This window comes from Daphnia magna, linkage group LG1 (genome assembly GCF_020631705.1).
Source record: "Daphnia magna isolate NIES linkage group LG1, ASM2063170v1.1, whole genome shotgun sequence".
NCBI lineage: Eukaryota > Metazoa > Arthropoda > Branchiopoda > Diplostraca > Daphniidae > Daphnia > Daphnia magna.
In genome coordinates this window covers 18514744-18537926 of record NC_059182.1, presented here as the reverse complement: position 1 = coordinate 18537926, position 23183 = coordinate 18514744, and the positions used below count along the sequence as shown (strand labels likewise).

At 41.6% G+C, this 23183-nt stretch overlaps 3 protein-coding genes and 1 pseudogene across 3 annotated transcripts; all 4 read left to right on the top strand.

Annotated features, from left to right (window-relative positions):
• The first annotated feature begins 120 nt into the window (after nucleotides 1–120).
• On the top strand, nucleotides 121–2792 carry LOC123469405 (annotated as a pseudogene).
• A 147-nt stretch (nucleotides 2793–2939) lies between these two features.
• LOC116935539 lies at nucleotides 2940–5890 on the top strand. Its single transcript, XM_032942860.2, has 6 exons — nucleotides 2940–3469; nucleotides 3584–3718; nucleotides 4592–4951; nucleotides 5020–5111; nucleotides 5168–5373; nucleotides 5454–5890. Exons 2-6 carry the CDS (start codon nucleotides 3593–3595, stop codon nucleotides 5609–5611), a joined length of 942 nt encoding a protein of 313 aa, XP_032798751.2. The 5' UTR covers nucleotides 2940–3469; nucleotides 3584–3592; the 3' UTR covers nucleotides 5612–5890.
• Nucleotides 5891–6063: 173 nt separating this feature from the next.
• LOC123469404 (DNA-directed RNA polymerases I and III subunit RPAC1-like) lies at nucleotides 6064–7722 on the top strand. Its single transcript, XM_045168360.1, has 8 exons — nucleotides 6064–6224; nucleotides 6280–6351; nucleotides 6413–6653; nucleotides 6735–6854; nucleotides 6935–7117; nucleotides 7198–7311; nucleotides 7385–7510; nucleotides 7575–7722. Exons 1-8 carry the CDS (start codon nucleotides 6132–6134, stop codon nucleotides 7685–7687), a joined length of 1062 nt encoding a protein of 353 aa, XP_045024295.1. The 5' UTR covers nucleotides 6064–6131; the 3' UTR covers nucleotides 7688–7722.
• Nucleotides 7723–8189: 467 nt separating this feature from the next.
• Nucleotides 8190–22913, top strand: LOC116934559 (cardiomyopathy-associated protein 5). The gene is given in 14 exon segments (XM_045168359.1): nucleotides 8190–8222; nucleotides 8352–8606; nucleotides 8741–8854; nucleotides 11220–11300; nucleotides 14179–14229; nucleotides 15498–15701; nucleotides 16507–16625; nucleotides 16696–16871; nucleotides 17319–17477; nucleotides 17857–17945; nucleotides 18213–18488; nucleotides 18490–18636; nucleotides 18729–18884; nucleotides 20038–22913. Coding segments are annotated over 14 exon segments (2274 nt in total). The 5' UTR covers nucleotides 8190–8204; the 3' UTR covers nucleotides 20467–22913.
• Nucleotides 22914–23183: the final 270 nt, after the last annotated feature.

Below are 23183 nucleotides of genomic sequence, written 5' to 3'. Positions count from 1 at the left end.
CCAATACTACTAACTTAAGTAAGGACAAAGAAGCAATTAGCCTGAGGACCAATAACCCACCCCTTATGGTTTAAATGGAAACCTGTTTACGAAAGAAAGAGCAACGCCTGGTGGAAGGGAGGGGGCAGCGCCAATTGATTGGCCCGAACAATTTCGTATCCAGACGTTCACCGTGTTACCAACCTGAAAGTTGAGGTAACAAATGAGGTTTCCTCATTTTCATTTTGTCTAGTGGTTCATATGCGCTAAGCAGCATACTTAAACGGTCAGTTTGTTTGTTAGCAGATTTACTTCCCGTAACGTCTGATAACTCTATCACCGCCAAATGAATCTCAAGAAGACGCCGGGATTGGATTTGAAAAAAGTTTTCTGACTCTCCTTTTCAAATGGCGCGGCTCATTGTACAAGTTGTGTTACAGAGAACTCGTCTGTTTTCTGGTTCTCTTCTGCGCCATCAGCCTTATTTATCGTCAGGTAAACTGCTGTTTAAAATTTGCGTTTTTTAAATATTCATATTTAAACTAAATTTCTTTCTCTGTTTACTACCTGTTTTTGCAGGCGCTCGATGGTGATCAGAAAAGGTATTTTTATTCTCAATTTTAATACAAAAAAAAAATTAATTGTCTCAATTTTGTTGTTGCTTAGTTTTTTTGAAAAGATAGTGCGCTATTGTGAAAAATATTTGAACATGGTTCCCCCTCTTTCATTTTGGGATTCTATGTCACCACCGTAGGTAATTTTTGGCTTTTTGATCTGTTAAAATGTCGAATCTTTTATCAAACACATCTTGCTTTTGTCTTCGCGTCCGACCTTGCCAAACAGCAACTAGGTGGTGGCAGCAGTGTTTGGCATTACCTTGGCCCGACAGGTAGATTTGCTTGTCGTTTAATAATATTTGAATTGCCCGACTACGACCACTTCGTTCTTTTACACAGAATAATGCTTTCCATTGCCATGTATATTCCCGGCTGCGATAACGAATCAAAACTATTGCGGAAAACACTTCTACAGTACTGTAATCTTATGGCTGTCCTCGTTTTCCGCACCATTTCGGAAGCGGTCAAGTTTCGTTTGAACACTCTGGAGGACGTTGTCAATGCAGGTATGAAAATGAAGACCTTCATTTGATGTACTTGATCATTGCCCTTAATTTGACCACTGCAGGTTTTATGACGAAAGCAGAAATGGAGTGTTTCAAGGTAAAAGCGATAATCGTTAACTACATCCATTTATGCTTGGTTAACTATTCCTTTATCACCTGACCCGTAACAGGCAGTCAAAGCCGATTGCAACTTGTTTTGGTTGCCTGGTCTTTGGTTTTGCCATCGACTTCGAGAGGCTCAAGTCCAAGGGCGCGTCATTGATCCATTTGGTGCTCAGCTCATCATGAGGGTAATCCGGATACTAATACTGTCTCCAACGTGTGTCGATGCTCATTCATTTGATGTGATATCACAGGAACTTCTAGAATTCCGTTCCAGATGTGGCCTTTTATGGGTTTATGACTGGGTTACCATTCCCCTAGGTATGTCCATTTCATTATCCTTTTTCCCCATCATCATCATCAATACCAAATAATCATTTCTCCTGTTTGTTTTTCTTTTGATTTTTTCCGGAAATCCCATATAGTGTATACTCAGGTAATGACACTATATCCTTGTTGTTTTCATGGAACACAATCATCCCTTCTTTTGTTATGTTATGACTGGCAAATAGGTGGTAACCTTGTCTACGTATTCGTTCGTCTTTGCTTGTCTAATCGGACGGCAAAATATCGATAATAGCAACAAAGATATTCCGATCGATGTTTACTTCCCAGTCTGGACCGTTTTGCAAATTCTGTTTTATTTGGGACTGCTCAAGGTAATTTTTACGTACCTGAAAAGGAAAAGCAAAAACTGTGTCAAACCTTATCAATGACATTGTTTACTCGTTCATACCTGTATCGCATTATTTTTAAAGGTCGCCGAGAACATGATCCATCCGCTTGGTGAAGACGACGAAGATTTCAATCTGAGTTTTCTTCTGAATCGTAATGTGAAGGTTATCAACGTAGGAACGCACGCGTTTACCAGTGACATGTGCCCTCCCATGGAAGGTGATCATCTACAAACAGATCAACCTGGTATCCACACTCCTCATACCAGTCACAAGACATCACATCAATTGAAGAATCGAATATTCAAACCGAAATTGCCAGGACTGTAGTAAGTGCGAAACATTTCCTTATGAATAATCCAATTGTAAAAATCGACTGTGAAATAATCGAATATCGGAATTTTTGGAATCAGTACAGCGAACAAGGAAAAGGCAGAACTAAATAACAAAAACCTGAACAAACCATCCCAACCATTTCGATGGGCGTGCTGAATGCTTCATCTTATTCTTTAGACCTGGCACTACTACCGGGCGAACCCAATTACCAAGGAAAAGCGTTTTCGTGGAATTTATGACGCTCAATGCGAAAACTCTGGCTCAAAAATCAAAACTTTCTCAAATACTTTTTAATATGCCATTTTCGTACAGTTGTAAAAAACCCTGAAATTAGAATGTCCTAGACTGAAAAAAACAAAACAGGTTTTCCGGGTTCCGGGGATTCCCAGCCAAGAGTGAAAGTATGTTTCCTTATATCACGTAACTTCAAGACATAGCAACACTCTGGTTTATGTACAGACGGTAAGGTTATCGTTTTTTTCCTCTTCACTTTTACGTAGTGTCTGTGTTTCCAGGTCGATTTCGTATTTCAATTCGTGTATGCTGTACAGCAGAGCAATAGAGAAAACTGGAACCTGTCGGAACATCTCATTCTCTTTAGTCTGAGCTCGATAGGTGCTGGGTATGGTATTATTACTTGTACTTGCGCATCATTAAGACTCAAGCAGTGGATGTGTCCAGAAGGGTTTGCACATCCTTCAGTCTTTGCTCCATTTATCATTTGCAATCGTTCGTGCAAGTTGACGGAGTTGCCTTTTAATCCCTTCTCCCATTTTTTAAAAAATTCCGTGTTGTTTCTTCTTCCGTGTTTAAATGCGGAGCCGGCAGACATCTTGTTTGATTTGAGGCTCTAAAACGGCATCAACAAGAAAGTGAAAGCTGGGCGGAGAATGATAATGCAAAGACGTCATCGACTATCATCTCGCCTAGATGTATAGTTTATCCGTGATGCCCGGCATATACTATATGCCTTTGAAACTTGTTCAACCAATGCTGAGCAACCCAAGTCCAACGGCCTTGGCATCTAAATATAGCGCTCGATGTTGCAATGTAAAACTTGCACGAGTTTTGTTCGGTGAACGACTCACGTCGGTTTCCTTCTCCACCGTATACCACCAATACAGTCGACGCCGAACTCTTGTTGGTAGCCGAACGACAAGAAGCCGCTCCCTTATATCAAAATTTACATTTTTACAACAGCTGTATAGCACCGAATCATTTGGACTAACCCGAATAAAAGTATTTGACTATCCAGGTAAGAAAAACTGCAATATAATTTTTTTAAATACGTTGTCTAACTTCATTCACTTTATGGTTTTTCTCTGCTGTTCCGTGATGTTGCTTAATCGCACTGGACGTTGCTGAGAAGACGATTGCAATGGCAGGTTCAGGAAATTACTACTATGAACGTCCCAGTCAACGAGACTATGCTCCCTACGGTGGAGGCTATCCCATGCCTCCATCTATGCCCTACCCAAACGCAATGCGTAGCAACTGCATGCCGGTAAGTTTATTTTCCAATTTCAATCTGCCAGCAGATTAAACAAACAAGAAAAAGAAAAAGAAAATGCGATAGGAATCTTCCCCGCGGATGTATACAAAAGATAGACGGTAGAGTGAACCTCTCGACGACGTGTCTGCTGATGGAACGAAAGTGGAAGGTATCCGAGCTCTCTTAAGACGTTAAGCTTACAAGTCACGGTGATTCAGGTGTTGATCCTACTCTAGAAAAATTTCTATGGAATTTTACAGCTGGACGAATGGCAAAAGAACAAGAATTGTAATTACCTTTAAGAATTTTTGCTAAAAGACCATTTTTTTTTTCTTACTTTCCAGTGTTTTATGGGTTTCGTAATAACATTCATAATAAATGTTTTGCGTAGTCCGTACGAAAATGGATCAGCACTAGAAGGATGATAAGCTTAGGGTAGAATGTCAAATATCTAACGAACGCCAATGATGCTGTAAATCACTGGAGAAAAGAAAAAGGAGCATGGGCTGTGTTTACGTCAATTTCCTTCCTCCCGTGAAATCCCGCTCCCATCAGCACCGCCATCGGCAGTCTAATTTTGAACCACTGTCGCTGTGCCAACTCATATCGGTCAAAGCCTCTCATCGTTTCTTGTGTGGATCTCTTCCATACGGAACTTGGGCCTGTAAAATTTGGATGCTAAGAATGCGGAACAGGTTAATTCAAGAACCGAAAATAAAAATTTCTGGATGTTCGTGAGCAAGTGTAGAAGTGATGGCCATCGGCCAAAGAGGAAGCGGATGTAGCAGAAGTAGTCTTCTAAATACATTTGATTTAATACGAAAGCTATATGTTAACATAACGCCTTAATTTCAAGTAATGAGTAACCTGATCCATTTTCTGTAGGCACCGATGTACCAGGGGGCCGTTCCGAGGATCGCGTGTCAGTTTCCCCAATCGATGTTTGCCCGAGAGAGAGATGGATATCTACGTGACAGAGCTCCGTGTGATGACGAAGACGACGAAGATATTGAGGCAATGACGGCTCAGCAAGAAAAATCGCGCTACACTCGAGCTTCCCAGCGAGAAGCCGACGAGGATTTTGAATCTGTGAAAACACAGCACGTCCGTCCGCGTCCCAACCGTTCCGCTTATTTGGATGACGAAGGCGAGTTTGAAACCGTCAGAACTTCAACGAGACCAAGGATCAACGTGGACGCGCTCTTCGACGATGATGGAGACACAGAACCCGCGATGAAACTAGAAGTCAGTTTACATGATTAACATATTTTCCATATTCCAGCGTGTAATACTTGTTTTGTTTGTGTCTCTAGGACATCGAAGAAGATTTACGTAAATTGCGTCAGGCAACCACCTCTGCGCTCAACCGTTACACAGCAAAATCAAACTCACAGCCGTCTACTCGGTAATGAATAATTAATTGCCACACAATTGGGCAGAAATCAACGCAAAGTGAAATAGTCTTTCTCGTTTTTTTGCGACTTATCTTAATGAAGACAAGAACTATGACAGAAGCGGCTCTAGCTCCAGCTCGTATGTTCGACCGTCTTCGTTGAAGCCGCTCGATTCGTCTTCGTACGAGCCACCCTTGTACGACACCCGGCGCTCCATGTACACTTCCAGCCGTTCCGCCAATAAGGAATCGGACTCGGAAAATACCACTTCTGGTTAGGCAATGTTTGGCTTGCTTTTTTTTTGCTGACTTTGTTCAACAGGTTAATTTTTATTAAAATGATATATTCTAAAGGTAAAAGAGAGCCGGTAGCCGTGCCACAGGATTATGCCGAACAAGCGCCACAGTCGAGACGTAGAACACCAAGAACTTATGAAGACGACACCAAAATCAATTCTAGAATTGATGTCATGTCACGCTACATTTTGTCAAAGAATAAGGCCAAAAATTAAACAGACGCCCAAGAGGAAAGAAAGTTGGGTTTTCGTGGGATTCAGTCTCAGGGCAAATGTCCCTTTATTATTCTCTTCTATAAAAATTTCTTGGCTCATGTGATGTCCTCTAAAGTGCTGTTGTATTAGTTTAGTTCGGTTCTGTTTGATACGCCGGAATACCGCAGCACATACCTTAAGTGTCGTACTAATTGTCATGCTTTGCTGCCTATCCTGTTCTATCTTGTGTACAGTATTTCCAGTATGTTATGCAACAGAAAATATAAAGAAAACTGTAAATTGGTATTCTGTTAAGTCAACGATGCCACTAATTTGCGAGGAAACTTTTAATCTTACATGGCGCCCATTAACTACAGTCGATTCGAGCTGCAATTTGAATTTTACCGCCACATGATTGTGACACACCTATCGGAGGATTTTTTCACTACCTTGAACATAGTAGCAGACGAGAAAGTTGTATTCATATTTTTCAAAGGGAAAAGCTTCCCCGTCCGACACGTGCAAGGGGCTAAGTACGAAAATGAGTAAAAGCAAAATTAAATATTCTTCCAGCAAACAGTTTATTGAGGAAAGCAGAAATGAACTTGTCCTGACTGAGTTTGAAATCCTTAACGTAAGGCAATATGTCCTACTCGTTTATCTACCTATGTTGACTACTCATTCTTTAGGCAGAAGCCACAAATTTTCCAGGAAATTATTATGGGTACGACGATACCTGGACCCTAGAAAAATTCAAGAAGGTATTTAACCAGATATATTTCAACATAAACTTAAATCTAGTACAATGATTAAACTTCTTAGAAACTGAAAATCAACATTATTCGCATTGACAACCTAGAGATGGAATTCGATATAATTGGTGTTGATCCTGCTGTGCCAAATGCTCTTCGTCGAATCTTGCTTTCTGATATACCTACAATGGCTTTTGACAGAGTATTTATGTTCAATAATACGTCCATCATACAAGATGAAGTGTTGGCACACAGGTTAGGGTTGATTCCACTGAAAGCCGATCCAAGGTTATTTGAGTTCAGGAGGGAAGGTATGAACATTTTTAAACTGTTGTTCTCTCTATTTGTTGTTTGATTTTGTCTTAAAATGTTTTTTAAATTTGTGGTCATAGGCGATGAAGAAGGAACCCCAGAAGATACGTTAGAATTTGAATTAAAAGTAAAATGTTCATGGAATCCTGCTAGAACTAAAGATCACACTAATCCTGAAGATTTATACAGAGATTTCAGAGGTAAAGGAGAAGTTATTTATGATATGTTTTCTAATTCTTATTTTTTTTGCATTATTATTTGTTATTAATTTTTGTGTCAGTTCTGACATCACACATGAAGTGGATTCCACTTGGTGGTCAAAAAGATCTTCTTAACCCAGACGCCGTAGGGCCAGTAGACGACGATATTCTTATCGCCAAAATGAGGCCCGGTCATGAACTCGACATCAAACTTCATGCTCTAAAGGGAACTGGCAGAGATCATGCAAAATTTTCACCTGTTGGTTAGCTGTTTGTTAAACAAGTCTTCGTCGTATATAGAATGATGGTTTAATTTTTTATTCGTTTATTTTTTTGCCTCTAGCTACTGCGTTTTATCGTTTGCTACCTCAAGTAAAGCTGCTTAGAGAAGTGGAAGGTGAAGCCGCTGAAAGATTGCAAAAATGCTTTTCTCCTGGAGTTATCGACTTGGTAGACGGTGGGTTTAAAATTATCTGAAATTTTCTTTCATATGTTAATCAGCCAAGCTCATGTTTTAATTTCTGTTTAAGGTGGCGGGAAAAAGGTCGCAAAAGTCAACGATGCACGATATGATATTTGTAGTCGCAACGTTTTCCGTCACGAAGATCTAAAAGAAGACACCGTGAAACTGACTCGTGCACGAGACCACTTCATCTGTGAGTCATGACATTTACGGTTTCCCTCTGTTTCAGCTATCTAACAGCATCTGCAAATTTAAAGTTTACATAGAGTCCACGGGAGCACTACCACCTGAAGTTCTATTTGTCGAAGCCGCTAAAATCCTATCACAAAAATGCCGTGTATTTTTGGATGAATTAAAGAGTGGATTGTAAGGATTGTTTTCCGAATAGACGCGGTGATACATGTTGATGCGTGTATTAGTTGCTTGAAGACGGCGGTAATAGTGTCATCACCTGGGGTGTTAGCCGAGGGGAGGCAGAGCCGCATTTGGAAACCGAAAGCGTCTACAAGAAGGAAAATAGACGCAAACGATTAAGACGCTAATTTTGGGGAAGCAAATGCATTTACCGACGGATTTTTTGCTTCTTTTACGCACGCAAAGCAATTAATCTTCGTCATTATTTTTTATTTGAAAACTGCAAGGGATGCCTGGTGTGCAAGCTTGGCGCAAGAGTTGCTACATAAGCTCTAGGGCTTATTATTGACCTTGCATCTTTAGTTTTGATTGTTTTGGATGTGAAACGAGATGTTCCTCTTGCCTAATGTCCTGCCTTCAACATTTTTTGTTTACACCGCCAATTTCTTTTAACCCATTGTTGAAAAGCGATGCGTAGGTGGTGCCAAGAAAGCCAAGACAGATGAAGACAAAAATGGGCCAAAGCAGATGAGATGAACGGAATGGAAACCGTAAGAAGAAGTGGATTCTATTTTGTTTTTTTTTTTCCCTTCTATCCCGTCCTTCTTCTTCCTATTTTCTTTTCTTTCTCCTCCTTTTTCTTGTGTCTATTTCTCATTGACCGTGGCATCTAAATTTAGGGCTCGTGGAAGCTTGTGGAAGCTTGCGATCTTGTGGAAGAGTTTTGTTTCGGAGGTAGAGGATCTCGAGTCGGTTTGCATCTTCACGTCCACTGCAAGTACAGTCGACGACGCACTCTTCTTGGTGACCGGACGAAGACAAATTCTTCTCCTTCCATTCGAAATTCCCCTTTTCCCTTCTCTGGGCCGATCGTGCAGTTGTTAATTAAAAGTGGTCTTTTCACGTTCGGGATTCGACTGCACAAAAACAACCGGGTAAGAGGAAGCTATTTGATTGTGTTTACTTTTGTATGTATATTTTTACTCTTTTATTAATTTATTTATTATTTTTTTTTTGCCATTGTCGTTGGTGGCGTGAAATGTTGCTGCCTTTAATTTCGGATCTGGAGGAAACGATAACAATGGCAGGCTACTACTCTAGTCAACGAGGATATGGTGGCTCTTATGGGCCTTCGTCGTCGTCGTCATCCTACACATCGTCACTGCGTAGCAACTACATGCCGGTAAGTTTTCCATTATTAGGGAAATTAAATTCTCTAATTATATTTGCCCTTTTTTCGTTTCGTGACCGGGGTACACAAAAATTAGGTTTGCTCAAATGGCAGAGCAAATCGAAAGTCAGATAAATCAAATCATCAGGTCTTCGTACATTGTCACGTTTAGAAACGAAATCAAAAGATCCTGATTCTCGATAGGCTCATTAGAACGTACTTGATGTGATTTTCTTTAGTCGTATGCGTTTGACATCGGAAGACAAAAAAAAAGAAGAAGCGGAAGTGATCCTACGTTTGGATCTTTGGCAAAATCATTGCTCTCATTCACTTCTTATTTTCTACGCGTTTTTTTGTTTGTTTGTTTTGTTTTTGCACAGCATTCGCAGCTGACATTTTGCGAAATGGGTGGGCAAGTAATCATCAAGATTTATCTTGCCAAAGGGGAAGATGGTGATGGGTGGGGAATGTCGAACTCCCAGTTCCCGTCTTTTTACCGTGAATCGCAAAAAAATGTGGGAAAGGAGCGTAGGCTGTGTTTACGCCAACTTCCTTCCTAATAGATCCAGTAATCCTTTGCTCCCAGCACCTCCGGGATCTAATTTTGGACGGGGGAAAAAAACACGTGATCTTATCCCTTCCTTTTTTTTTTTTTTTTTTTTTTTGTTTTAAATTTTATTTGCGTCTACAGTGAAAACTTTTGTCTTGTTTGTGCCAACTCATATCGGCAAAAACTCTTTCGTTTCCTATTTGGATCGCCGCGATGTAGAAGTTGGTCGTTGATCTTGTTTACCTTGTGCTTTTTCCCGCTGGGCTTTTTGTTTGTTTGAGTCAATGTCTTCATCAGCACGTACGGCGATACTAGGGTTCGCTCATTGGCCATGGGGCCATGGGTACAAAAACCATCAGCGACTTCCTTTTGACATGTCAAACTCTTGGCAATGCGATCGTAACACGTCACAAGCCAAGTCTAGCGCCAAGAATCTGTAACACATTTTCACTGCTCTCTTGTCAAAAATCCCCCTTTTTTTTTTTTTTTAAGATCGATTTTTATTTTGTTGGATAGGGTCAATACCAGACAACAATGCACACGAGTTCAGTGGTCGGCCAGCAAGAAGGTCGAATGTGCGGAAATGATTTTTGTAATGGAGGCGAATAACAACACGTACCGTCAAGCCCGTCAACTGAGACGACGATTAGAAAACAGCCGGGCCCGTTTGACCGCATATTTCCCTTCGAATTGGATTTCGCTCAGATTTTTTGTTGTTGGGGGGGGGGGGATGATAGGCAGAAACGAGTGTGTCAAAAATGATTGCTTTTTCAGCGTAGCTCAGCGATGATGAAAGGCTTTTGTGGTTGCGACTACCACTTGTTATTTTTCATTTCCGACGTTGAATGTCCTTTGCCGCTAGCAATCGCGCCCGCCATCTTGACTCGCAGATCTGGCCTTAATAGGCTCTCTCACCAACTTTCTCGGTGAGCTCGGGCTAGTAGAATTACCCAGTAGCCGGTGCGACAGTGTCACGGGAAAAGAGTAGGAAGTCGACGAAAGGGAGGGAAAAAGATGAAGGCGGAAGCCAAAAATGACTCTTTAACGTGTTTTTCACTCGCTCGCTGCAGCTTTGTGTGAAGGCGAATGTATTTGGGTAGCGGCCCGCAGATTCCTTGGCTAATGTCTTCTTGAAACCAACTCGAGTCTCTTATCTTTTCCTTTGTTGCTAAAAACGCGCACCTACGGAAATTGATGACGGACATTCACGGTAAGGATGGGGAGGTTCTCTTTGCGAACCCATACATTTGAGATGATGTGCTTTTCTTTCTCCGCCTTGTAGAAATGACGTTGAAATCCCCTTCAACCACCCCTAAAAGTGAATAACATCAATTTAAAAAAAAAAAAATCACGCGCCGACGCTTTTTGTAAAGAGTTGAGTTCATAACAGGACGGGAATAGAAATGGACGCCTCGCCGTTTGGTGCCGGACGGTAGCGGCAGTTCCCGTTGTAAAAAATAAAAAAAAAAATGCAACAAAAGAGAAAGGGGGGTCTGCATGGCTTCTGCTTTTTTTTTCCTTTTTTTTTTCTTTCCGGGACTAAAATAAGCTCTGAAGGAAGTAGAGATGGATGGCGAAAGAGAGCAGCTTGCCCTAAAACACGAAAGGGATAACCAATAAAAATTGCAAGCTGAAAAGGAAAGGCCGGAATTTTGCTTCTTTGTTTATAATTTAAAAGTCAGTTGGGTCCACATTAGTATGGCTATTTTGTAACCTTCGCTGGGCGTGACAAAATCGTAAATTTAACCGTGGCCGTTGAGGGGCTATGATGACGCAATAGCTGAACAGCCGATAACTATATGGAATGTGTCTCATTGTGCATAATAGGCGTCGTATTGGAGCGATTATCATCCGTCTGCATATTCGTTCTATCCGCGCGCGTCGATCTATTCGGTGTCGACTCCTCGGGTAAGTTGGCCCAATTCGCTCACGTCCGCCCGCTTTTTCGGCTCACGGCCGTATAACTGAAAATAGGCTCTTGCGCCACTCACCAGCTAGCTAGCTTGTCCTCATATTCTTATCTCATTTTCTCTCGTTCGGCTGCTCTTTACAGCTTTTCTTTTCTGTTTTGTTTTTTTCTTTTCGCTTTCATTTTGTTGTTGTTGTTTTGTTGTTGCTTCCATTCAAACCGCGTCTGCCGGACAATTTTTGGGCTGGGGCCCCCGGCATCTGTAGACTTGATGGGTGTGCAGATTTATCGTCTTTCATTTTTAATATCACTGAAACAAAACAAACAAAAAATAGCAGGAAAATGTTTCGTATTATAACTAACACAACACAACTACTCCGTTGTTCCTAAATTGCGATTGTCGTTCTACGGTCTAAACATTACTCAAGAGCTAACTACTAATCGAATAATCTCATTCACGCCATTTACGTCTATTCCTTTTTTTTTTTCTTTCTTATGAAATTGAGAAATTAGGGCTTTGGGTGAGAGGGGAAAGTAAAGCATCATCGAATAAAACAAAAGCATAACCGAACAATCTCGTTTACACACTGGAAAGCTATTAAGAATAAGTGCACTCTTGTCTTCCAAGAGTGTCATGTTATCGATATCCCCTTTGGGCATCTTTGAAATTTATCCGATCGCATTCGACTGTCGCAATGGTTGTGATATGATACGATTGCGGTCAAATTATGGGGCTCGTAAAACTGGTAACACTCTTTTATTATCATTTTATGTCTTGTTGTTCTGTTTGGGTCTTTCTGTGACATTTTGAAACAACAACAAAAAGATTGGGTTTTTTTCAGGCCTTATTTTTAAGCAAAGATAAACGGGAGGAACGTAGTCAATGCAATTATGGCGGCTAATGCACACAAATGCTGGAACGACTTCATTTAAACGGCTGGTAGTAGTTGGATGGTTTCAGGGGGGAATGGGTAGTTTTGGCCATTGCCTTTGCGACGTGTTCATTTATCTGAATCTGCCGTTCAAATGCGCTCAAATGATTTGCGGGCTAAATGTATTTGGATTTGTCCTTGTGCAACAACATAAAGATCCCTTTTCCCCTGGTGGGTTCACCTCCGCCCCGTGTCACGTAACCGATTTTTCACCTTCAGCTTCGCCCTTGTTTATGCGGACCAAGTATTTTGGTTCAACTCTCAAAGTAAATTGGGGTCATTTTTGTGCGACATCACAGAGACATTTAGAATGGCGAATGATCGAATATTGAATGGCAGAAATCAATGCCGTGAGATCAATTGCGCGTGACTCAAAGACAAAAGAAAAACGGGCACGCTAAGAGCCAACTAGAAATGAATATTTAAAAATAAAAGAAATGGCAAAACAGAAAGAGGATTGACTAAATTAATTGGTTCCATGACTTGCATGGCTTTGAAAGCTAATTAGTATTGGTGATGGCCGACCTACGTCCCCGTCTCACGTGACGCCCTGACATTACCCCACCCCCATGTCGTATGTCACGTGGCCTGGAACGTAACTTGTCACGACATTTCTTCTTTTTCTGATTGGTCCTTTTTTTTTTTCTTTTGCGCGCATCATCAACTTTCACTTTGGACGCCCGCTGCTGATCAAATGATCCTTTTCCGTACGCCCGTTTTTTTTTCGGTTCCTCCGCCGTATGCCAACACTGAAGGTGTACTTAAGGCTAGATATCAAGGGGGTAGGGTTTTGGCGTCTACGCGTCGTTGCCCTCCACCTTGGCACGTACGGCCACAAAGTCCACTAACGCATGCTGTATACGAGCTTAAGCGTCCGTTATACCCTCGTGCTTGTGTTACACACGCCTCTTTCTTCTCTATTAAAAGAAGACCCGGCAATGTTCTTAGAGACGACGGTATTACACGAACACGGAGTGTGCACTTTGTATGGTCTCACGGAGCACGCACCGATATCGAAGCGTGCGCTACGGTCGTTTTTTTTTTTTTAGATGTAAGGCGGAGATATGGCGAATCCCGCTAGCGTGAGCGTATTGCAACGCAATGGAATTATGATTGATTGCGAAATGCATGTTCCGGTACGTGGTAATCCGGTGCGAACCTTTGACATTTTCACTTTTGTTCAACTTTATTGCGGCCGACGTTTTTTTCCTGGGTTTGTTGGAGTCTTGCGATTTCTCAGCTTTGACGTTCATTAAATACCCATTCGAACTTAAAGCCGTTTGAATCCGAAAAGTTTCGCGCATACATCGTTCATTAAGTCTTTTATGATCAACGTTCATGTAAACATTTTGTTTGGCGAGTCTTCTAAAATCATGTTGCCAATTTCATCGTATCTGATTCAGCGAGTTGGAGAGTCTGTTCGACTCTTGATTTCTTACGTTTCTAACTGAAGAATTTCATAGGAATCATCCCACTTTTCGTACATTTCATTGTTTTTATTTGTTTGTGCATAATTTACTGACGGTTTGGGATTGGACAAGTATCACAGTTGTCATCACGTGAACGAACACTCGAGTAACAAACTAATTTGCTCGTTCTCCATGTTGGTCCGTTTCGTTTTCAAACGTAATCGCGAATGGATCTTTGTCGATCTAGGCCTATTTCATCTCTTCCTTGAGCAATTTATGATAATTTCACTAGTCAAATAGTTAATATTTATGTTCATTAGTCTAAAATGTTTTTTAGTGCGAAGCAATTCAATTATTTCGTGAAAGGGAAGTTATTTCGGGCTGGGATCGGTTAAATTCTTTATTTCTTTTAAAATAAAATTTTAAAAAAAGGGGGTAAATTTTTTAAATTACAGTAAATAATCGTTCAACTTAATTCCATGCGGAATTACGAATTTTTCCCCCGTTTTATTTACGTCTTATAACATGTTGAGCAGCATCACCATCCCGCTAAGGTGTACTTCCACCATCTACCAGGAATAGGCAAGGTATCCTACCTTTTTAGTTTTTTCAATGCTCTCGCAAACCTTTCGGTCTAATTGGATGGCCCGTCTAAATCGATTGCTTGACGACTAACCGGCCAATCGTTAACGACATAACATAAAACTCGGATCATTTCTCAAAAGGCACGAACCGCTAGACGCCATTTCGCTACGAATTAGTGATCCATCTGTGGCGATCTTTACTCTCACATTTTTCAATTAACCAACGTCGTTCAATTGCCACCTGAAATGGAAAGGGGTGGCAATATGGCTTGCGTAACAGCGACCAGTTGAGGGCTCATCTAAAATAATTCTTTGTCAGTCGTTGGATCGTGACTCTTTTATGGCTGTGTGCAAACATTAATGCAGGTACATTTAGCCCCGTTCATTTACTGGCTGTGACTGCCCATGGAAGCTGTAATCTACTTTTTGCTAGTCCGCCTACCCTTATTTCGGCCATTGTTATGTCGTCGTTTGTTTGCAAACGACGCGGCCCTCATTCACGTTACGAAAAATTAGCTTAAAATGTGCTGATGCACGATTTCATTGACGTCAATACGCCAAGGACTTTTCCCGCTGACTGCCTTCCTCGTTCACGATTCCTACGGGCATAATTGTCCGGCATGACTTGGAAACCGAGTACCGCAATGAAGCGGCAAAAAAGAAAAGACAATCGGTCGGATGTCAAATCATTTTCTTTATACAATCGTCTTGTTAACACAATACTGAGGCTAATGTAAACTCTTTGCAACGTTTCTGGGTTATGCACAACGAACGGAACTCTCTTCGTTCATCAAACTTGTAATGGCTTGAATGAAATGGGCGTTGGCTTGCCCATTATGCAATGGTAGTTGGCGAGAGAGAGAGAAAAAAAGAAATCGCCACTAACAATCTCCGCATGATGGGTTTCTCGTTGCTTTTATTTCGAACTTAAAAACATTTACATTTGCCTATCTTCTCCAACTTTCTTTGCTGTTTTTCTGTGTTAGCGTTGAATGAACTCAATCAACTGATCGCTAAAGAATGTCTGTTTATTGCTTTTATTGACGTAAAAAAAAAATAATAAAAGGGAAAGGGGGACACGTATCGCCTAGAAGAATGTTTCATAATATTAATACATTTATTCGATATGAAAACATAACCGAGCCAATCTCGATGTATAATGAAAGCCTGTTTTGCAATAATGCCTTGCTATCATTCGTTGCCAATGAATGAGTGAACGTTTAATCCATATTTGTTTGGTGCCCTGTCGCTCTAATCATCTTTTCGTATAGGCGCAGACGTATCACGGATCCATCCCGAGGATCGCTCATCAACGTCTGACACCCTCGGCTCCACCGTCCTTGTTCTCGGTGCCGATATCGGCCCATCGTATGAGCGCTCTCTATTCGGACGCTGTAGAACCCATCCTGATTCAAGTAGTGCCTAAATACAATCCTGCTTCCTATTTGGAGGACACTTTTGCTACATCGATGCAAGTAAGATATTTATTTTATTTATTTTTTTATTGAATAATGCGCTGCGGAATGTAAATTTTGTTGCGAAAAAAAAAAATAATTCGTTTTCCTTGGCACAGGAGAACATGGCGATTCGATGATGTGTTGTGTCCGACAATGGACGTTCCAAATCTATAAGGTCGCTGAGAACGGGTCAAAATGTTGGGGGAGGGGGGAAATGGATGCGTTCGATAATTTAATTTATCTAAACGTTATGGGAATTGATGTAATCCGCGAGCGAAAGAGGAAGGAAACCTGGGTCTTTGGAACTATATAAAAAGGGGGGGGGGGGATTGTAATGCGGTCGATAAAAAAATATTTATATATTTAGGGGATGCGTGAGCTTCGTGATGCCGAGGCGGGTCAAAGTCTTTTTCGTTGCACGGCTTAAAATCAATAGTTATGTCACGTTTCTAGATCAGAATGAAGCGTATTTGGTGGAGAGAGAGAGAGAGAGGGGGAAAAATTGAAACTTGGTTCGGAACAATCAAGTCGTTGGACGAGAATAGGGTGGGGATTTAACAACAAAAGTCCATTCAAGTGTCCGTTTTGATAGAAATTGGAGCAACGGACTAGTTCTCCGAAACGGGGAAATGGCCGTCATATTTTTATGATTACGAGTTATTACATCCTTCGATTGGCATTTGTTCTACCGTCCAATCGAGAAAAATTGCACTCGTGTGCAGCTTTAATGAAGAGATATTATTTAAGCTGGCCCACATGCCTGGGGAATTGCGTTTTCTCTTGTTATTGCCACATCTAATTGTTGGTCATTTCTGGTTACTAGGATATCCAAGATGATATGCGCAATTGGCGTTATGCAGCCTCGTCCGTCCTCAATCGCTACACGCCCGTTAATAATTACCACATGGAACCGTCTCAGTTGGCTGGCCGCAATTCGGCTCGGTAATGAAACAAAATTGGCCACCAATTGAATGGCCCAATTACTTGACAAGTCTCTGATTTCTTGATTCAGCTACATGAGTGGCAGTAGCGACTACGAGAGGGCCAGTTCCAGCTCGTACTTTAGGCCGTCATCGTTGAGATCACGCGAGTCATCCATGTATGAATCACCTTCCTATGATTCGCGTCACTCCATGTACTTGTCGAGCCGTTCCAGCAGGGACTCCGATACCTACAGGGGAACCATTGGTTAGCAATCCCATTCCACGTGATCTGATTTTCTCTATCTCTACATACGTAGTTTTCATGGTGGCATTTCGAAACCACTTTGAGACATTTCATTTAATGGTGTTTTTGAAAGTTTCCAAAGTGCATCGTCATTGCATCTATTCACGATATTTAAGCAGACATTTTTGTCAGGCCAAATGATTGGCGCGTTGTGTCACAACGGCTTCGTTTGTTTCGCCTCGTGTAAACATGTCAGGTGTTTGATGTTTGGGACACGTTGGCACGTGTCCATTATTGATCTCACCTGGAATCGATCACACCAGCCATTGTCGTCGCGTGTTTGTTGTTTCAAACATGTTAATTGTTCTTTTTTATTTATTTATTTTTTTCATTTCTTTTCTTTCTTTGCGCTATTTCGTTTTGCTTATTGCATCACTCATTAATCACGTAACATTGCACATTAACAAGGCAAAGGTCATTTGGCATGCATTTCCTATGCAGGACATTACCCGCAGTCGAAACGCAGCACTCCATTGTACTCGGAGGACGACAGCAAAATCAAATGCGGAATCTCTTTCCTGTCTCACTACATCCGCAGTTCTCGACGGGCCCACAGTTCCGGACCAGGTCTCTGATTTTATTGCATTGCCATTTGTTTCATTCCCTACGCTCCCCCCTTTTCCAATCATTTTACCTACACCGTAGTACTCATTAACCTCCTCTCAGCAGAAAATATCTCGTGCTGATGACGTGAAATGGAAGGTAACCCAGCGATGGCGTAATCTGCGTTCGTGCAGATTGCGCTCTTTGGATGTGCGCATCGCTAATAACAAAGCGATTCTGAAATCCTTGGTATTCAATGTCTGTCTGTGCCCCTCATTTAAATCCAGCGCCCTTTCCTTTTCTCCCTCTGCTTCTCGAAAGCTTCTCTGCTCGTCAATCGGATTGCGCACGTGCTGCGTTCTCAAACCTTGTTTTTCGAATTTTATTCTTCCTTGTGTTTCAGTTGTGTACACGACCAGGGATCAGCGAATGGCACGAAGGGTTTCGGCGCGGAACCGCATCAACGAGAAAAGGGATCCCGAACGCATCGTGGTAAGCCGTCACGTGTCTTATGCACAACTGCTGTCGTATTCAATATTTGAACGGCCTGATATTTGAATTTCCGTTGCCCAGCAACGGCTCTCTAATATTTCCCCATCGTTTATTGTCCGACTCATCGTCTGCTCTTTCTCTTTGATTTAACGCAGAAGGGCATTCAATTTCACCTTTTCCAACATTGCAAATGTTTCCTTGCTCTTTGATGTGTCTTTTGCGAAAGAGATCGTTTACTTTGTTTGTTTTTTAAATTGTCTGGAACAGGATCGTGTGAACAAGAAGGTGGCCCAGGCCAACGAAGAGATTGCTCGAATTGCCGCCGAAGAGCGCAAGGCCCAGATGATCACCAAATATGACGACGAGCCGGAAGATGAGGATCCATGGGCTTTGCCAGTTGAAACGGAATCGTCGACTGTTGCTTTTGCGGATGAGACGCAACCGGAAGACAACTATTCGGCGGAAGTTGAGCCGGAACCGGAGCCCGAGCCGGAACCCGAAGAAGAGGTGAAAGAAGTCAAAAAGAAGAAGAAGAAGTCAAGTTGTTAAGGAACCGACTCCTGAGCCGGAGCCGGAACCTGAACCGGAACCTGAACTTGACCCCGAGCCTGTTGTCGAAGAGGAAGAAAGTGCTCCGGTGGAAGAAGCACAACCGGAACCCGAACCTGAACCCGAACCCGAACCCGAACCCGTAAGCTGTTGATTTGATTTGATTTCACATTTGCTTCGAAAGGATGGCACAAATAAGAAGACGCAACGATGTGTTGTTCATCTCATTATTAGGAGCCGGAAGTGGTCGAAGAAGTTGAAATGCCTGTGCCGGAACCTGAACCCGTGGTTGCCGAACCCGCCGCGGCTGAAGAACCCGAGCCAGAAGCCGCTCCTGCCGAGTCGGAAGTCGTAGCCGAAGAAACTGCCGCCGCCCCCGAACAAGTTGCAGTAAGCACCGACTAAAATCAAAGCAACAAAGCAACATTAAATTAATAATAATAACTGTTGACGTTCATTTGTTTTTTAAACTCTAACTATTAATTTTTTTTTAAGCAATTTTCATTAACTGTCTTTTATTTTTTTTTGCAAATTGAAAGATTCTTCAACTGACACATGACAAAAACTGAATAACACATTCACATGACACACACACACACTCGAAAACATTTTCTTAACTTAATTTGAATTAACTGGGCGGCTTTTTAACCGTGGATGACATCACAATAATTCCGCGTTCTTCCGTTCCACTCGCCGACAGCCTGTCGCATCGTATGGAATAAATAACATTTAAGTTGCCTCAGAACACGCACTGGCACAAAACACACATTTCACCGATGGTTGTGCACCAAACAAACACGTTTATTTTCTCTTCTCTGTTTTGCCTTCTAATAGTTGTTTTATTTTGTTAATTTTTTTTTTGGTTTTTTTTAACGATAATTCACAAACAACGGGGTCGCTTCGAGAGTATTTGAAAAACGACCCACCCCATTATCTGAGTTGATTGATGGCCGTTTTGAAAAATAATAATAATAATAATTAATCGTTCATTATGGTGTTTTCGTGATCGATTCTAGTAGAGCCAATCAAACGCAACTGATTGAATCAATCCCGGTAATGCACCTCCTTTCATTTAGATCCAACACAAAGAAACTCGTCTCCTTTATTGCGCACTTATTTTTCCTTTTCTTTTTCCCTAATATTCATAGAAAATAATAATTTTCGAAGCCAATTAATAATTCTCTTCTAGACGTTTTGATTTTTTTTTCATACTTCTTCTTTTCACTTGTGTTTTTTTCTTCACCTCTCGCCGTGCCAGTTTGTCATTTGAGTTTTTCTTCGCTTTGGGATATTTATTTAACTCTCTTGAAGAAATATTAATAAACCTGAATGGCTTTGCCTTTTCTTTCTCTACATTTTCTCAATTTTTCCTTCTTTTTTACGGAGGCCATTTGGCTGGCTCCCTTCACGCACACGCACACAAAACAGCGCCATTCTTCTCTTGTGTTTCACACTCTCCGATGTGCAAATGGATGTCACTGACTATCATCCGCTCTCTGCATGTTGAACAAGAAATTGATGGATTTATGTTTGGACCGTCAAGGTCCTCACAGACGACATCTGGGAAGGCGAAGAAGATTTCATCTTTAATCGGCGGAAGAATGCACAAGTCGAGGCGGAGGAGGTGGTGCAACAACAACCAGCTGAAGTGGCTGAAGAAGAACACGCACAAGAAGAAGAAGCCATGGCGACAGAAGATGTCGCACCAGAAGATGTCGCACCAGAAGAAATGGCGACAGATGTTGAACCGCAGGAATCGATCGAACCTGTGGCGGAATTCACCTGGGGCGAAGAAGAGGAATCCTTCCGGAGGAAACCTACGGCCACAGTTGACGAAGAACAACCGGCGCAAGAAGAAGAAGAAGCTCCGCTTGTGGTAAACGAAGAAGAGGAAGAAACAAGCCTTAGCGTTGCTCAACCTCAAGAAGAAGAAGAAGAAGAGGAAGAAGAAGAAGAAGAAGAAGAAGAGTGAATGAAATCGAAATCATTTTTAGGGCATTTCAAAAGGAAAAGATAAAAAAAACAGAAAATCGATCTAGTAGTTTACGAACGTTCAGCGGCTTGCATTTGTTGAATACGTTTTAACCTAACCTTGCTTCAAAAAGAAAACGCCACGTGTGTTTTTCCTTGTTTCTCGAGAGTTGTGTTTTGATTGGCGAGTTTCATCCAGTGGCGCCTAGACGGCCGAGTATCTTATTTTGTTTTTTTGGCAAGCAACCCCCCATATATATCTACAGCACATTGCACGCAAACCATCACATTATACCGTCTCTTATTGCATTTTTCTTTTCTTTTTTATCATTTCCCCTCTTTTGGCCACTCTTTTGTTTTCTTTTTCTCGTCGCTTCAAAAGTCGTCGTTTTTTTTTTATTGTCTTCTATCTGCCATCTTGAATTCTTCCAGCCCACACACACACACACACATACACACACACAGAATATTTACCGTCTTCCCGTTCTCTAAACGTTTATGTTTTGTTTGGATTTATCCGGACGATGTGCGAAACGCCAGCCCTTCCAAACTATTTGCACAAAAGGAGAACAAAAAGAGAGAGAGGAGAGAGAGAGATGGAGATTAGATAATGCACGACCTAGTGTACTATATATGCGTGAGGGAACACACCAGACACGGACATTTTTAGAGAATCGAGGACAATAGACGTAGAGTAGGGAAAGCTGATATATATATACTGTATATCTGATTCGTACCTTTTATGTGATTCCCGACGAGCTGACTGTAGTCGAAATCAAATGGCAAAGCGAATAAAAGAAAGGGAGGAGGCAACGTTTGATGGCTCCTGCATTTCTCCACTATTTACAACACAGCGAAAAAGGAAAGGAAAAAGAGCGAGCGAGATGACTATTAATCAAAATGGACTCGCCAGACGATATACTACCAGAGACTAGTAAGAGTGTCGGCAGAACGGTTTTATATCCTTCAAAAGAAAAGAAAAACAGCAGGCGGAATGCCAAAGACGTCATCGTACGTTTCTTTTCTTTTTGTTGGTTCCCTTTATTAGACCCGAACGAGCCAGCAGTCCCTGATATTATTATATTTGTTGGGGGGAAAAAAAAATTATGCGGGACTTTTATTTTTAAGTGTCTGCTGTGCGTTTGACGGAGCAGAAAAAGAGAAAAACCAAATTTTTTTGTTTTGTTTTGTGCAGGGCCATTTAACAATCAATAATAAAAAAATAAAAGAAAGGGCGTTTTGTTTGTTAGGGGTTCTCTTTTTGACGCCTATCTCTTGAGGGGATGCTAATAAAGCTCCACGCAACACGTCACTTTAGTGGCTCATGTCCCGACGTCCCCCCAACAAATTCGTCTCCCCGTGCAATAACACCAAGCATTTCAAAAAAATATTTCTGCATTTCCTACCCAATTCAATCCTACTGAGAGCGTGATTCTCTCTCTCTCTCTCCTTTTTTTGTTGAACATATACAGACATCATGGTATGTTTGTGCTGCTGGAATCGACCACTTCAATCCTATCAAATGGTCCCCTGTTTATCGATCAGCGTCAGCAAAGACGCGGAGGGGGGGCTTGGAGGCCAAAGGGGATCCTGAACGGAAGTTAGACTACAAGAAAATTGTTTTCAGTCTACGTCTCATTCGCTGCCGATTGAAACGGAATCTCCAATCCTTTTTTTTTGTATGATATTTTAAGATACTCCCGATCGTCCATCTTGCGTGTGCTATAGGCAGTGCTCAGTTATTAAGCCTCGCGGCTCTTCTATCCCGCAGGACTCGGTATGCTCGTGTCTGCTGGCTATATATGTTTCACATGCAAAAAGCAGCAAAAGAGATGGTATAATACTATAACTTAAAATAGACGGCAGTTTAACTCCCCCCACCTTCCAAATGTCTTTTGTCCGTACACCGGGGCAGTTGTTTCATTCAATAAGAACGGGCCATTGTTAAAGAGTTTCCACGACACAACTGGTGTGTGCCGTGTCCAAGGAAATCTTTGTCAAGCGAGGCGTTGCTCCGTTTCGGAGAACTTTTACATTCAGCGATGGGGTCTTTCACTTCTCAATATCTATACACACTCGCAACAACATAAAGAAGGGATTCTTTATTTGTTTTTTTTCCTACTCGTTTGTTTTTCTTTCCTCCCGTCCCCAGCAACGCTACGTCAAATAAGAAAAAAAGGAAGAAGAAGAAGAAGAAGAAGAAGGAAAAAATAGATTATTGGATTCCCATTTCAATCGATTTTAGCAATCCACTTTTAGTTTTTTTAATCTTCGTGTGTCCATTACTCACGACTTAGCAACGGTCTGCTTTTGTTTCCTACACTGGCGGAGGAGACACTAGTGTCGCCATTGTTGTTCAAATCGAGTCCGGCCTTTAGAAGTTTGCGTCATATATATATATATAATATCTACGACTCCTCCCCATATCCAGAAGAAGAAGGAAAAGAATGAATATTACTCCATCCATTTCTGTCCGCCACACATCGTCTGCACCCCGGAATTGCCATCCAGCAGTTCTCGTAACTCCCCCTGCCAATTAAAAAATCCCCACATCATTTGTGTTGTAAAAGAAAGAAAACCGCTAAACGTTCATACACTACAATCGATTTCTGTTTGATTTGCCGAACGCTATGAAACACACTTGATACACGCAAATTATACATTTCACTAATTCCGCACATTCTCTCTGATTTTTCATTTTCGTGTGTGTGTGTGTGT

Coding starts and splice junctions, on each gene's coding strand:
- LOC116935539 (XM_032942860.2), top strand. CDS start 3,593: ATGGCAGGTTCAGGAAATTACTACTATGAACGTCCCAGTCAACGAGAC. Junction 3,719..4,591: donor TGCGTAGCAACTGCATGCCG/GTAAGTTTATTT, acceptor CATTTTCTGTAG/GCACCGATGTACCAGGGGGC. Junction 5,374..5,453: donor CTCGGAAAATACCACTTCTG/GTTAGGCAATGT, acceptor TATATTCTAAAG/GTAAAAGAGAGCCGGTAGCC.
- LOC123469404 (XM_045168360.1), top strand. CDS start 6,132: ATGAGTAAAAGCAAAATTAAATATTCTTCCAGCAAACAGTTTATTGAG. Junction 6,654..6,734: donor ATTTGAGTTCAGGAGGGAAG/GTATGAACATTT, acceptor TTGTGGTCATAG/GCGATGAAGAAGGAACCCCA. Junction 7,312..7,384: donor AGTTATCGACTTGGTAGACG/GTGGGTTTAAAA, acceptor TTTCTGTTTAAG/GTGGCGGGAAAAAGGTCGCA.